We start from the raw sequence: 16,434 nt of genomic DNA, 5'->3' as shown, positions 1-16,434 counted from the left end.
CAAAGTGGTTTCACTTACCTTATTCCATTTGAAAATCGTAGGTACTAAGTGGGGCAGATATGATTATACTCATTTTGTAGATCAGAAAATGTTGGCTCTGAACAGGCCTAGAGCCTGAGGTTCTATAGCTGAGAGGCAGGCCTATGAGCCAGATCTTCAAATTTTCAAAGATTTATGAAAAGACTGAACTAGCAAGAGAACTGTGTTCATTGTAGGTTTAAGCTGCAGTTCCTATATTTAAAATGCAGTTCCTGCATTTGCAGGAACACAAATGCCTCATACAAAGGCAAGACCAGGAAGGAAGGCCTCAGCTGGAGAGCACCAGCTTTACTTGCTGGGAGGTCAAGAACAGAGATTTTTCCCCCCAGCTTTTATTCAGGAATAGTTGACAAATACAGATATTTTAAGGTGTACATAGTGATATTTTGATATACATATACATTGTGAAGAATTGATACTTTTGATCTGTGGTACTGGAGAAGACTTTTGAGAGTCCCTTGGACTTCAAGTAGATCAAACCAGTCAATCCTAAAGGAAATCAACCCTGAATATTCACTGGAAGGACTGATGCTGAAGCTCCAATACTTTGGCCATCTGATGTGAAGAGCCGACTAATTAGAAAAGACCCCGATGCTGGGAAAGATTGAAGGCAGGACGAGAAGGGGGTGAAAGAGGATGAGATGGTTGGATGGCATCACTGATTCAATGGACATGAGTTTGAGCAAACTCTGGGAGATGGTGAAGGACTGGGAAGCCTGGCATATTGCAGTCCAAGGAGTCACAAAGAATCAGACACGACTGAGCGACTGAATAACAACAATAATACACTGTGAAAGGATTATCACAAGCTGATTAGCAAATTCATCACCCCACATAGTGACCTTTTTTGGTGGTGAGAACACTTAAGATGTATACTTTCAGCACATTTCAAGTACACAGTACAGAATTACAAACTGTAATCACCATACTGTACATTAGATGCATAGAACTTACTCATCCTGCATGACTGAAGCTTTGCCCCCTGTGACCCACATCTCTTCATTTCCCCTGGTAGCCGCCACCCTACTCTCTGCTTTTGAGTTTGACTTTTGTGGCTTTCGCTTGCACGTGAGATTGTGCAAGGACAGGCATTCTTAACAGGCTAATTGATAAGAGGAATGGGATGCATCCATTTCACAGTGGATCATCTTCAGAAGAATGGGACTGTGAGCGCCAGGGATCTGGGGAGAAAGATTTCTCAGTAAGGCCCATCTGTGGACTGAGAAGAGACTTGTGTGCTCATAATAATCCCGAATAGAGCAGGAAATCAGCTAGAATTTAAAAATAATAAAAATGTAATAAAGTTCTTTGTTTATATCTGCATAGTGAGTCTGAGGGCCTTCAGGCCTATAAAACTGTCACTGGATTTGGTATCATTTCAACTTTATGAAGCACTTGATGTTTGCAAAGTGCTTGTGCAATTACCAATTACCATAATGTTCATCTTCTGAACACTGCAGTTCAGAGAAGGCCCGAGGACTTGAGATTTGAGAGTAAAAATTTAAAAAAATAATAATAATAAAGGAAAAAGAATCGGTTAAACTAAAGACCAGGCTTCTGGGCTTATGCTGTTTAAGATGTGGGGGGTCCCTGCTCCTGGGGGGGTCCCCTCCTCTCGTAGGGCATGCAGGCAGCCGGGCCTTCTCTTGGGAGCTGCAAGTATGACCTTTGTCTACATGAAGCAGGGGAAGGAAAAGCAAAGAGCTTGGCACCTGCAACCAAGTTCTGCTGGTGCTGAGGGATGTGGGAAGAGGTGTTTGTGGCTTCAGGAAAGGGTAGTGAGGAAGGGACACAGCAGTTACGTGTGGCCTTTCCTGTTCCAGCTATTAAACACTGTATTTGTAAGCTGGAAAGCAGCTCTGGCTATGTTTACAGGCAGCAGGTCAGCGAAACTCAGCACACTGGTGGACTTCAAGGAATTCCAAGGAAATGGCTTTAAAGAATGTCAAAGGCAATGCTTTGAGGATGTGTCTGTTTCCTCTGGAAAAAGGTTAGCTCTCTTGTGCTTCTTCCCCTAGATTCAAAAGCGTCAGTTACCACTGGTAAGTGGCTGACCCCAGGGCTGAGTGTGGCCTGAGAGCTGGTGGCATTCTAGTTTATCAGTTTGGGGACAGAAAACAGCCTTTTGTTTGAAAGTGATTTTTAATCTGACATTTTCTGTCAGAGGTGCTCCCAATTCTGACCATGGGAAGGTAACTGTGAGACCAGAAGCTAAGCTGAATTAGTTGGCTTTTGAACCAGAAAACCTCCTGGTACACCCTAAAAATTTCACCACCAGATCATTTTCCTTAATGGAAGCTAAAAAAAAATCAATCTCTTAATGAAATGATGCCTTTCTATTTTAACACATTTGTGTTTGGAAACATAAATATATTTAAATTTATTTTTAATTGAAGGATAATTGATTTACAATATTGGTTAAATTTCTGCCATACATCAACATGAATTAGCCATAGGTGTACTTATGTTGAGGCTTCCCAGGTGGCATTAGTGGTAAAGAACCCACCTGCCAATGCAGGAGACGCAAGGATGCAGTTTCCATCTCTGGGTTGGGAAGATCTATAGCAACCGGCTCCAGTATTCTTGCCTGGAGAGTCCCATGCACAGCAGAGCCTGCAGGGCTACAGTCCATGGGGTCCCAAAGAGTTGGACAAGACTGAGTAACTTAGCATGCATCCACCTATATATGTTTCCTCCCACTTGAACCTCCTTCCCAGCTTCCAACCTTTCCCAGCCCTCTAGACTGTTACAGAATCCTGGTTTTGAAACACACACACACACACATATATATTTAAATGACCTATTTTATAGGGCTGTAGTGATAATTTATTTGTTTTTTCTGGCCACACTGGCTAGGAATGTGAGCTCTTAGTTCCCCAACCAGATCATACCAGCGCCCCCTGCATTGCAAGGGCGGAATCTTAACCACTGGACCGGCAGGGAAGTCCCTGAAACAAATATCAAGTGTTCCCAAATGTTTTTCAAAGGAGAATAAGAACATTCTTGTCCTCATTTTCATCCACACAGAAAACAGGTGGGTGTTCTTGAGAGCAACTGTCCAGAATTGTCCTAAGTTTATTGTTTTCCCTGTCACCCCCTCCACACAGCTGTGAGTTCTCATTATAGCAAAACGGACTGTGTGACTCTGTGCTTAAAGCGAGGCCTTGGTCTCCCACTGTCAATTAGATAAAATCCATCTTCTTGACTATGACACGTGTGGTCCAGCCCAATCTGTCCACATGAGAACTCTCTAGTTTCATTTCCCACTGATGTAGCTGCACTGAAACTCTTAACATTTTCCAAACATCTCACACCCTGTTTGTGCCCCTGCCTGAGCTGTTTTATTGTCAGAATGCCCTTCACATCCTCAGTCCGGCTCCTTACAGATTCTTCCTCCCCTCCCCCTTTTTTTTCTCCCTCTGGTTTCAAAGTGACTTCCATGTAGATTCTCTGATTCTCCAAAACTGGTGAATTGGTTACACACACCTCTGGTTTCCATAATACTTTTTGCTCATAACTTTAATACAGTTCTTAGAGTGGTGGCTGCTGTCTCTACCTTGTTATTACATTTTGAGGGCAACCGTCATTTCTTATTTATCTCTGTGGCTTCAGAAGAAGCTAGAAAGCATACTTATATATTTTTCTCTTCTGGAAAAGAAGTATTTAAAACAAAATTTAGTTAAAATGATTAAAGGTAATTTAAACAACATATTTATTTTTTCCAGGGGAAATAGTAAAATTCAATTTAATTCTGGAAGCATTAAATGTGTAGGTACCTGATAAATGACTGTCAGCAGATGAATCAGCTTTGTGCCAGAAAAGGAACTCTCAAGGTTCTTTAGCCTGTGACACATTACCCTACTGCTAGCCATCTGAGTTACCAAAGAAAAAAAATTAATACTAATGAGAGGGAATTTTTTAAAGATTTTTTAAAAAATGTGAACCATTTTTGAAAGTTTTTATTGAATTTGTTACAACATCACATCTGTTTTATGGAGTTATTTTTTGTATGTTTGGCGGCAAGCCATGTGCCATCTTAGTTTCCTAACCAGGGATTGAACCGACACCCCCTGCATTGGAAGGTGAAGTCTTAACCACTGGACTACCAGGGGGGTCCCAGTGAGAGAGAATTTTGATTGCTCTAGGTGTAGGGAATAAGAGTTTCCTCCTTGGCTCCATGGGCTGACCCTATAGTTCTCTGGAGACTACGTCCTATTTCATCTCCCAACTCTGTCTTTCAGGCAGCTTTACTCAGGCTTCTGTGAGCTGTTGATGCCACACTTGTCATAAGACCTCCCTCCACGGTATTCCCTCTGCTCAGAATACTCTTCTTCCCTTCCCATTGTTTAATTTCATGTTAGGAAATCCCAGTTCCTCCCTGGACTCTTTCCCACAGGACTAGAAGAACAGCAATGATTTCTCCTACAGTTACTTCCCCCATTCACCACCAGCACACACACCTCTTTACCCGCTCTTACTTATGAATTGGCGTGACGTATGCTGAGGATACGTCATCACCATCCGCCTTGTGGAGTGAACTCTCATCAGAGCAGGGCCGTGTCTGCCCGCATGCCTTGTGCTGTGTCTATGGCCGCTTCATATGCAGATCAGGGCTGAGTACCTGCCACCCGCAAAACAGACTTGGCCCCTGTCTCCCTGTCCGGTGAGAATATATGAACCATGCTGCTAACATGTCTCAGACAACACATGGATTTGTCGTCAGCCTGTAAATGGCTTGGTTCCTGCGAATGAGAAGGAGTGACCAAGTAGCAACGAAAGACAATTTAAACAAAATACTTTTTTTTCCCCTATGGGGATGAAATCCTGAAACTAAGTTCAAAACTGACCACATTAAGATTATATATATTTTTTGTCAACCTTAACATTTTTTCCTTCTTCTTTATTTCTAATAAAATGATTCAGTATGTACTGACCTAGAAATCTTCAAATGAGACATTACAATGCTAATGACAAAACATGATGGCTTCACCTAACAGGTGCAATTAAAAGATTTCCTTTATCACAAGAAGGTACAAGAGGAATAATTATCATTGAAGGCTTGTACAGCTTCCATTGTGGGCAGAAAAATTGCTGTACTTCTCTGTCAAGTCAAAATTGCTCTCTATGGTGTCATTTCCAGAAAAATAACTATGGGATGAAGTACTATAACTTAGAAAAATCGTAAATGAAACAATCACATGTGCATCATAGGGAACACAAGGAGGTGTCAAACACCCAGCTATGTCCATTGACTCAAACTGAGTCAGAAGAGTTGCATTTGATTTACAACCCAAGTGGAACCTTTTGTTTATGGATACTGAGACTTTCTTACTGTTTTAAAATGTGGCTATTGCAACTAAAAATTATTACAGGCCTACATGATCATGGATATTTTAGTCACCCAGAAATAACAAATGACAATGAATACTAATTACATTACATGATGCCTTCTTTTAAGAGAAACAGACATCAACAGGTACTGATGACAATAATAAAGCTTACATTATTGCGTACTTTGCTGAGTGCTTTGGGTTAACTCATTTAATCCTCAAAACAAACTTATAAGGTAAGGACTTGTATTATTCTGTCTCTCAGCTGAGAGACTGAGGCCCAGAGAGGGTAAATAACATTCCTAAAAGGACACAACTAGTAAGTGAGTTCAGTTCAGTTCAGTTCAGTCGTTCAGTCGTGTCCGACTCTTTGCGACCCCATGAGTGAGTAAGCTACAATAAATCCACAAACCTTGACCCTGAGCCAGACCTTCCTCTATTTGATAAAAACCAAGAGTAGAATGTTGATGTTTATCTTTCTTTACACCATTACCATTTTCTGGAAAGACATCTGTAAATCAGAAACTTAAAAACAGAACCAGATTGGCATGTGAGCTCTGTGAGAACTTGTCAACAGCTGTATTCCTCATGCCGAATATAGTACACGACTTACGGTAGCCTCTTGATAAATATGTAATGAATACATGAATAAACAGAAAAGAGGAAAGCCTAACATTGTGCTTTTCAATGAGAAAGTGCTCAAAAGATGAAAAAAAAAAAAATGGACCTCTGGTTCAAGACGGCAGAGTAGAAGTACCTGTGCTCATCTCTTCCTGACAAAGCACCAAAATTGCAACTAGCTGTTGAACAACCATTGACAGAGGATGCTGGAACCCATAAATAAAAAGATACCCACATCCAAAAAAAAAAAAAAAAAGATACCCGCATCCAAAGGCAAAGAAGAAGCCACAATGAGACAGATCCATCTTAAGGGTCACAGAAACCAATAAAACTAGTTGTTTTGAAAAAAAAAAGTTTTTTTAAAAAACGGATTTAAAGAAAGTTTTTTATGAATCTATTTTAGAAGAGGAGGAGTCACCTGATTTCCTGTTTGCATAAATTCAGATTTTCACTTTGCTTACAGTGAAGATGAAATGAGAAAGCATTCTCATTTAACAGAATTATTATTAAAACTTTTACAGGGGATAAAGCAAAACAAATCAAGGACGCCAAAACTCTTACAGAATCCTGAGATTATTGTAAAAAACTCAATTATCTATCATCTTGGGATCCATCAGAAAGCTGACTGCTTACATTTGTTTCAAATCGTTTGAAGTTTTGAGGCTTTCTGAAACCACTTATGGAGGTATCTGGTTACATTTTGCAAGTAAGGGTGACAAATTATTTTAATTTATGGCTCCGTAAAAAATTCCCCCCATTAAACTCTGCTGGTGCCAATGTCTCTCTTTCCCGCACTAAAGATCACCTGGCATTTCAAGGAACTCTGGAGTTATGATGGATTCTAATGAGTCAAATAAGCAAGACCTCATGAGAGTCAACCTTGCCTACCTTGTTTGCTATTGGCCTCATACCTACCTAATATGTTGTCTGGCACATAGTAAGCACTCAATAAGTTCAACAAAAAGCATCTTACTTATATCCTCTGCTATCCCTCTGGATTTCTGCTTAAAGTAAAACACATCCTACTTACAGACTGGTCAAGTTTTTGATGAGCTACTCAAGAAGCTATCATGTCAAATTACCAACTGTAGGCCAGGCACACTTACAACAATAAAATCACACGCATATTAATGCTCAGTGAAGGGACTCCTGGAACAGGGACCCGTGGATTCTTCAGGTGGACACAGCCCACTCTTTGTTGATTATGAATGCTGCCTCCAAGTCCTTCACTGACCTTGGAGGTGTCTTTTCCCTCGTTTGGGCTCAGTTGCCTCATTTATAAAACAGGAATCACAGAGCTAATATTCCTTGTTCCTCTGAGAGTTTATTGCAAAGTAAACTCAAGTCATTCACAAGGCCACAGTACCAATCCAATAAATAATTCATAGATGCTCAGCTAGTCAGAGTAGAAAAAACTGCAATGCAGTGATCATCATTTAAAATGGAAATTGCTGCTCACAATATTCATACCTATGATTTAAAATAAGCATGTCCGTGTGGGATATAATGAATTCTGTCAAGTTTTAAGAGGAAACGTGTTCTTTTTCCTTCTTTTTTTCTTTTAAGACTACAATGCCATTCCAATACCTGGTTCCAAGCATCATTTTGGATTATCCTGATATTCACATTAGACTTTTCCTAGAAGGCAATGTCACTCTTTTGTCCAGGAGGGGGTCTGGCATCTGCCACTTTTCTTGCCAGACTTTTTAATGGAAAACTCAAATGCCGCAGCATCCACACATCTGCCATGGGTCTTATATTTTGTTAGTAATATCTTAGTGCACAGTTCATTTCAAGCCAGTGATGGGAAGGAAGTCTTCATCCATGTGACTTTATGTAATTCTGTTACTGTGTCAACTTGCCAATCCATTGTTATCTTTGTGCTTTCTTTACACTATGTAAAATGTTGGCAACCACAGGATTACTCCTTATTTTTGGTGGTTGCCAGCATTCAGGAAGTGCTAAAAATGATTTTAGGCTGCCCTTTTTATTTTGGAAAAGGTCATTCTTATCCTCTGTCATTCACATTTGTAGAACAAATATATACACATACTTAAGGAGAGAGACAATAAATGATAAAACAGAGAGACAGTAGGAAGCAGACAGTCCAGCAGCATTATTAGTCACCAATGAACGGGGCAACCTACGACTCCCACACCAGCTGTAACACTGTGAATCTAAGCAAGCCGTTTTATCTGACGTCTTAAAATCTGAGTAAGGGGGCATCAATTTCTTCTCATTATAAGAGATTGTTAGTGAGGATGATAGGTAGCTCTGAAGTTCTGACTTCTGTACACAAATAAAATCAATACACAATTGGTGAGATAAGATACAGTCACTCAGACAGACAAAGGCTTCTAAGCCAGAGCCAGGCTTGCATCGATGAGATCAGGTGTGCTAATTAAACCTAAGGGAAAATGGACCAACCATAGGAAGGAGATCAGTGAGGCAACAGGGATCCAAGTGGACTGTGGTGGCTGTCCCTGCCAGGGACACTGAGGCTGAGGGGAGAGGTGGGTGTCCATGGGGATGTGCTTTTTGGTGCTAAAAGGCAGCTTGGGTGAAAACAACTAAGATTACCTGCTCTGCCTTGCTCTGCTTTCATACTCACTTAGCAACCTTCAGATAATTAATTGGATTTTTCTGTTATATCAGGGTGTAGAATGAAGGTGCCCTGGATAGAAAATGTTGCTTGCTTGATTCATTCATTCATTCATTCAACGAATATATATTGAGTGTTCAGTGTGTGCTAAATACTATTCTATGCCTTGAGTACAGACTCAGATCCCTGTCCCCAGAAAGCATATATCCTGGTTGGTGAAGAATATTATAACAAATACAAAAAATACACACAGTGTCAGATGGTAATAAGCATGATGGTGAAAAACAAAGCAGGGAAGGGGTGAGGGAGCGCTTCTCTTGGGACAGCTACTTCAAATATGGAACCTGGAAGGTCTCACTGCTAAGCTGGATAGAAGAGCTGAAGGAGGGACGCATGTGAATGTCTGAGAGAAGAGTATCCCAAGTGAGAGGGCAGGAAGAGGAGCAGGGCAAATGCCCTGAAGCAGTGAGGTGCTTGGTGCATCTCAGGAAGGCCATGGGGGCTGGAGTCGAGTGAGCCAGTGAGCAAGACGAAGAGAGGGGGCCAGAGGGACATCAGGGACCAGACTGTGACTTGACCCTTCCGAAGGCTGGGAAGGACTATCCCTCCCCAGACTTCCCTGGGGGTCCAATGGTTAAGAATCTGCCTGCCAATGCAGTGGACATGGGTTTGATCCCGTGTATCGATCGATCACTTATAGGGAAAATCCCATATGTCACTGGGCAATTAAGCAGCTGCACCACAGCTACTGAGTCTGTGCTCTAGAGCCTGCTGCTGCTGGTAAGTCGCTTTAGTCATGTCCGACTCTGTGCGACCCCATAGATGGCAGCCCACCAGGCTCCCCTGTCCCTGGGATTCTCCAGGCGAGGACACTGGAGTGGGCTGCCATTGCCTTCTCCAATGCCTGGGAGCACAACTGTTGAAGCCCGCATGCCCCAGAGCCCGTGCACCACAACGAGAGAAGCCACCACAATGAGAAACCCGCACACCACAGTGAAGGGAAGCCCCCACTCACTGCAACTAGAGAAAGCCTATGTGCAGCATCGAAGACCCAGCACAGCCAAAAATAAATTTAAAAGTAAAGAAATAAAGAAAAAAGAATTTCCCTCCCCGCCATGAGGATACCTATGATGATTTGGGAATTTATCTTTGCTTTCTACTTGTGCCTCCTGGAGTTTGGCTAGAGTGCATCCATCTCTATGAAACTAAGCCATTCTTGGAGTCTTTGGCATATTGAACTCTGCCTCTGAAAAGCTGAGAACCTGATTCAGAAACTTGGAGACTCCTCAGTGGTAATGTTCTTAGGGTGACCTACCAGGATCCCTAACCTTGTGTGGGTTCAGTCACCAAGTCGTGTCTGACTCTTTGTGACCACGTGGACTACGGCAAGCCTGGCCTCCCTGTCTCTCACCATCTTCTGAAGTTTGCCCAAGTTCATGTCCATTGAATCGGCGATGCCATCCAACCGTCTCATCCTCTGTCGCCCTCTTCCCCTCCTGCTTTCAATCTTTCCCAACATCAGGGTCTTTTCCAGTGAGTCCAGCTGTTTGCATCAGGTGGCCAAAGTACTGGAGCTTCAGCATCAGTCCTTCCAATGAATATTCAGGGTTGATTGACTGATTTGATCCTCTTGCTGTCCAAGGGACTCTCAAGAGTCTTCTCAAAGCATCACCCCATATATATTCAACAAATATATGAAATGTGAGCTCTGCACGACACAATGTGAGCAGTCATAATAGTCACTGCTTTAATAGTGAATTCTGAAGGTATGGAGATGGGGTTTACATGTAAATAAGGGCTATCAAGGACACAGAGTTGTTAATGATAAAGTTCATTTAAGGGTATTTATGGGTTTTAGATTGTGATAGATCTGGGCTTGAACCATGGAACTGACACTAGGTATGGAACCTTAAGAAAGCTATTTAAGTCCTTTGAGATTTTGTTTCTTTCACCTCAAAGAGAGGCTTTGTGAGAATGAAACTGAAAGGGTGGTTATTAGGATTAAACAAAATAATGTTCTCAATGGAAAGCACTGGTGTGCAGTAACATCTTCCCCTTCTCAATTTCTGCTTTGCATCGCATGACTCAGAATTGCTGCCCACAGGGAATCATAATGAAATCTTAATTAATCATCAATTTTGGCACCATAGGCTTCCAGCAACGTTCTTGAATGAGAGAGCTCAGGCTGTTTCATCAGAGGTGGACACAATCAGTAGTCCATTTGTGTGGTATTATACCCTTAGACCCTCCCACTTGCCTACAGAGCTGTGGAGGTGACATGAAATTATAATGTAAAGTACTCAACACAGTGCTTGGCCATTGTTCAGCCTTATGGAATGCTAATTTTTATTATTTTTATTCTTCTGTAGCTTTTGGAAAATTTTTGTAGGAATGCATGTGTATTAACTGGGCTTCCCTGGTCGCTCAGAGGTAAAGAATCCACATGCAGGGCAGGAGATACCTCTTGCACAGGAGACACAGATTCAATCCTTGGGTCAGGAAGATCCTCTGGAGAAGGAAATGGTAACTCACTCCAGAATTCTTGTCTGGGAAATTCCACATACAGAGGAGCCTGGCAGGCTACAATCCATGGGGTTGCGAAAGAGTCGGACATGATTCAGTGACTGAACAAAAACAATAGTATATATTAATGATGCTATGATAAAGTAAAAAAGGAAAACAAAACTATATGAGCAATAGTGACTTGTTTTTTATTGATACTGATGGTGAGCAGCAGCAGCAGATGGTGAGCTGAGGATCTTTCTTCCTTGAGTCTGAATATTGGACAATAGTTGAATGTGAACTGAGTACTGTGACACTTAAGATTTATGTCTTTTTTTGACTAGGCTACCTTGTTATTCAATCAAACTCTAAAACTACCGCAGGAAAATGGATGGCTAGTGGAAAGCCACTGTATATAATACAGGGAGCTCAACTTGGTGCCCTAAGATGACCTAGAGGGGTGGGAAGGAGGCTCAAGAGGGAGGGCATATATGTATACTTATAGCTGATTCATGTTATTGTACAGCAGAAACTAATACAACATTGTGAAGCAATTATACTCCAATTAAAAAAAAACAACACCCTAATCTAGGTGTTGCTATGGAGGGATTCTGTAGGTGTGACTAGCATCTACAGTCAGTTCACTTTAAAGAGATGATCCTCAGTAATGTAAGCGGGTCTCATCTGATCAGTTGAGTGGACTTAAGAGGAAAATGAGGTTTCCCTGAGGAAGAAGAAATTTTATCTCAAGATTACTGAATCTTAGCTCCTGCTTGAGAGTGTCTAGATTAAGAGCCTACCCTACAAATTCTGGACTTGCCACCCTTACAAACTCATAAGCCAATTCCTTGAAGTAAATCCATGTGTATGTGTATGTGTATAGGTATACGTATGTATACGTGTGTACTCCTTACTGATTCTGTTTCTCCAGAGAATGCTGACTGATAAAGGTACATACAAAGGCTCCTTCATTCTTCTTTTTCTTTTCTCAGTAATTCTTTATGATGTTTCATTTGCAGGATGCAGTTTTACTAAAATGAAACTTGAGCGGCTGCAAACTGCACAGTCCATTTCTTTTGGCCTCACAATTTCTGTCTTGGCCTGAGCCAGGCAACCTGACCCTGGAAGAGGGAGATCACCTGTACACTGATCGCACCTGGCATAGCCTACCCATGAGGTCCATGGGGGCACAGCACCGGGGTTCTGGGGGGACAATAGAATGAGCATAAATGCCAAGAGAATAATTTATCTCTAAAAATACAGACAAATCAATAGTGTACAGAGTGGAAATTGGTTGGTTTTGCTACTCTTTGGGTATGAATTCAGAGCACAACTGGGATAAAAAGCTCTGTTTTCTAAGAGAAAATATATTTATGCAGTGATGGTCGTCCTGCAATTTCTAGAATGAATGCACAGGAGGACAAATTACCATGAGAAGGGATATTACTAAGGGTGTTAAGCCTGCTTTCAGTTTTTGCTAGTCTGTCCATAATCACATGGAAACAATCCCCTGGTGAAATGTGAGACAAAATCTATGACATCATCTGAATTTAGTTGTCATTGCTCTAAGATAAAACTTGGGGACAGTTGCCACTTTCATTTTCTTGTCTCCCAGTTATTTTTTTCCATTTTATTTCTTTTCTTCATCGTAAAGCATTCCTTACAACACTGTCAGAATTTGAACAGAACCATCTTTTATCTAATTTCTGATTTGCCATTTTGTGATATTGTGGTTTATGATAAGAAATATCGATTTGGTCTTCATCCCTAGTTTTGTCTCAGAGCTCCTAAAACCCTTAAATTTCGTAAGTGATGATAGCAAAAAGGCATCCTTTGTTATGTTAATGGGTGACATTTGGACCCCGTCTAAGGTCAGGAGCTGGATACCAGGAGAACCAACCATGTGATTAGAGGGTTGGAACTTTCAAGCCCTGCCTTCCCCACGTCTGGGAAAGAGGGAAGGGCTGGTAATGGATTTCAGTCACCAAGGGCCAATGATTCATGCATTGTGCCTATGCAATGAAGCCTCCATAAAACCTCAAAAGGATGGAGTTGAGAAGAATTTAGCGGTTGGTGAACAGGCAGAGATTTGGGGAGAGTGGTGTACCCATAGAGTCCGTGGGAGTTCCATGTCCTTTCTCTTGTGCACTTCTTCCATCTGGCTTTTCCTGTTATATCCTTTTATAATAAACCAGTGATCTTGTAAGTGAAATGTTTTTCTGAGTTCTGTGAAGTTTTCTAGCAAATTAATCGAATCCAAGGAGGAGGTCATGGAACCTCCAACCTGTAGCCGATAGATTGGAAGCATAAGTAGCAACCTGGGCTAGTGGCTGGCATCTGAAGAGGCGAGGGAAGCAGCCTTGTGGGACCAAGCCCTTACCTGAGAGGATCTGACACTGTATCCAGGCAGGCAATGTCAGGATTGGGTCGGGCTGTAGGACACTGAGCTGGTATCCAGCACGTCGCTTGGATGGATGGGGAAGCCTCTGTTCACACAAGTCAGATATCGGGTCCAGGAACCCCAAACCATTATCTTCCCGTACATTTGTCATAACCAAGCAGCCATGATATGTACTCTTTAGCCAGATTTTTATAACTTCTTACAAATTTGGTTATTGATACCTAAGCAATGGCAGGGGAAATATATTTCTAGAAGAAACACAACCTGGAACATAAACCTGCATAACCTGCTAAAAGCCAGGGACCAGTGAGTGGTTAATGAGGTACCAGCACCTCCTGGAGGCACTTAATGGCCAAGATGGGCCACTTTTAGGGTGGAGGCAGCCTACACTGTCCATGAAAGCTCAAGACTGAGCAAGACAAGGTATTTGTCCATAGATAACAGGAATATCGAAAAACAAAACCATAATCTCTACCTTCCACATCTCTATTTCATAATTCTTGGAATGCTCTACTTTCCCAGAATTGCTTTCTAATTTTAACCTTGATTTACTTTTGATTATTCGAGTCACTCTTGTATTTTTCTACAGTCATTCCTCTAATTTGTTTCCTTTCTGCTGTGAATTTCCTGTATTTCTCTCGCCTCCTCTTCCCTTTCCACTTTTACCTCTTCTTCATCTTATTCTTTGACTTTCTGTTACCCGTTCTTAATTCTTCCTCTCCCACTGATCTGCTGTGGCTTAAATCACTGCCAAGCTGCTTTAAAATCACCCAGTGACTGACATTTTCTCCCTGAAAGCAGAGGGATTTGTGACTGTGGAAAACTAACTACAAAGACCCAACACATTCAATTTTCAGCGCAATTCTTTCCTTTCTTCTGTGGCGCTTTTGCCTGGGATTAGAGATGGACCGCTTACTGCAACTCACAATGGCAAAGCCCTCCAGGCCTGACTTCTTAGCCCTGTGAGTCACATGGCAACGTGTATCTGAGCCACTATGTTTACACTGATTGCTAGAATTTTAAAACTGCCCTTGACTAGGGAAAAAAAAAAACAAAAAAACTTTAGTGTTTCCTGGAAAACAAAGTAGTATTATTTCACAGTGTGATGACCGGACTCACTCTTATCCTTGGACCATTCCTTCTTCCTTCTCCCTCTTCCCTTTCATTTTTTACAGCATGAAACAAAAACAGATAAATGGGTTCCTAGCAGAGGGGTGAAGGAGCTTTGTCATCCTGACCGACTCCACCAGAAATGATATTTTTACAAAGGGATGAACAGTAAAATAGGTCCATTTTTCAAGACTCCACGATTTTGTCATCTGGCATTAGGAAATTGTAGATTGTCACACACACACACCAAATTCAGTTGTTTCTGAGAGATTTCACGTTAGCTCTTCGCAACACGTAAGTATAAATAACATACGTTTTGATTATTTGAAATCATTCTTTCGGTTAAATTTGGTCACAAATTCACTTTACCTTTTGGTGTTTCTTGCAGAGCAGAGGCACATACCTCAGTGATGAAGTGCTCAATGTTCATCTCTGCCATATAGAAGGATCTGGAAGATGATCATTATCAAAGGATACTTGTGGTCAAAGCCATACCACATTCTGAAGAGCCAGGCACTCTCTGATTTTGTCGTGCTTTTGCCTAAATTATTTGCTTCCTGGAGAAGGGACAGTAGAAGAAGTCATTAGAGAAATGATCAATATAAAATACCAACATATCAACATTAATATATAGTATGTATTTAGTATATTTTAACTATATATCAAATTAAACCACTTAAAAAACAACTTTCCAGGTAGAGGCATTTTTATCTAAATAGTGAAGCAGCTGCCAAGCAATTAGCTTATAGATCTTGCCATATGGATGAGACTCTTGTGGCATAATTCAACATTTACTTTTCTTAATAATCCCTGTTTTATTAAACAGCTTAGAAATGCCACTTTTTTGACACCAATAAAAATGATATTTCTGTCAGATTGCTGTTGTGGGAATTTGGCAGTTAATTCTGTCAAATTTGGATGGTATTTATTTATGATTTACCAAAAGGTCAAGACTAAAGGGCTAACAGTCTAATCATTGTTAAACTAGTTTTCATTCATTTTCTTTTTGATAGATCATTACCAAAGGCTCTGGTTAATTTTTTGATATCTTTCCCTTCAATTCTGAAGTTTTGAAATAGACATTCTTGTTAAGAAGCCTATAATAACTGAATGTGTTTATCTCCCAGCCCCCTTGCTTCCTGTCTTTTTTCCAAAAGGACCACAGTGGGAGGGACAAAGAAAAGGAATTAAGAAGGACAAAAAGCATTTAGTGGGTGATTATGAACAGTAGAGGATAAAAATGTGAGAAAAAGGGAAAAGGTGAAAATTTTTTGTGAACTTTATACAGGTAGATGATAATGAACATTGCAGTGTGGTATGAAGGAGATTCAGTGACATTTTATCTTTTTCTTTGTATCCCATTTCACATATTAAGAAAAGAAAATTCCGGACTTCAATCAGTTGCAGTTATCTCCATCATTAAAAGCATTTATATATTAAAATGGATTTCATTGCTTTGTTTGGACCCTTGGTTTCCATCTCCAAATGGTTTCAAGAGTTCACAGTCCACTAGTAAGTGAACGTTCTCAAGAAATCAGGATGCATGGAAGACAGTGACAAACCACTGGCTGCTCCAAAGCCAGCCTTTAGATTAATCTAAGTTAATTTGCTTCATTTAATGTATTTACTTTTTATTCCTCTCTCCAGACAGTACCACTGATGGTTAATGATAAATAACTGAACATAATAGGCTGTATTCTGCTTCAAAACACATGTCACAGCAGGTGCTTCAGTTCCATGCCTCACAAACAAAATGGGGATGTAAGAAAGCTTAAGCGTGATCCCTTTCTAGGTAGCCATCAAAATCTGTCTAAAATGATTGAAACAGA

The 16,434-nt window shown here is 41.0% G+C and overlaps 1 protein-coding gene across 1 annotated transcript in view; it reads right to left on the bottom strand.

Moving 5' to 3' along the window:
• SLC9A9 (solute carrier family 9 member A9) overlaps window positions 1–16,434 on the bottom strand; it is a 649,412-nt gene that overhangs the window by 103,380 nt on the left and 529,598 nt on the right. The window contains exon 14 of the mRNA XM_068974483.1: window positions 15,083–15,162. Within this exon, the coding sequence (XP_068830584.1) occupies window positions 15,083–15,162 (80 nt within the window). The remainder of the gene's footprint in view (window positions 1–15,082; window positions 15,163–16,434) is intronic.

Source organism: Capricornis sumatraensis, chromosome 1 (genome assembly GCF_032405125.1).
Source record: "Capricornis sumatraensis isolate serow.1 chromosome 1, serow.2, whole genome shotgun sequence".
Classification (NCBI taxonomy): Eukaryota; Metazoa; Chordata; class Mammalia; order Artiodactyla; family Bovidae; genus Capricornis; species Capricornis sumatraensis.
This window is presented reverse-complemented; position numbering and strand designations above follow the sequence as displayed.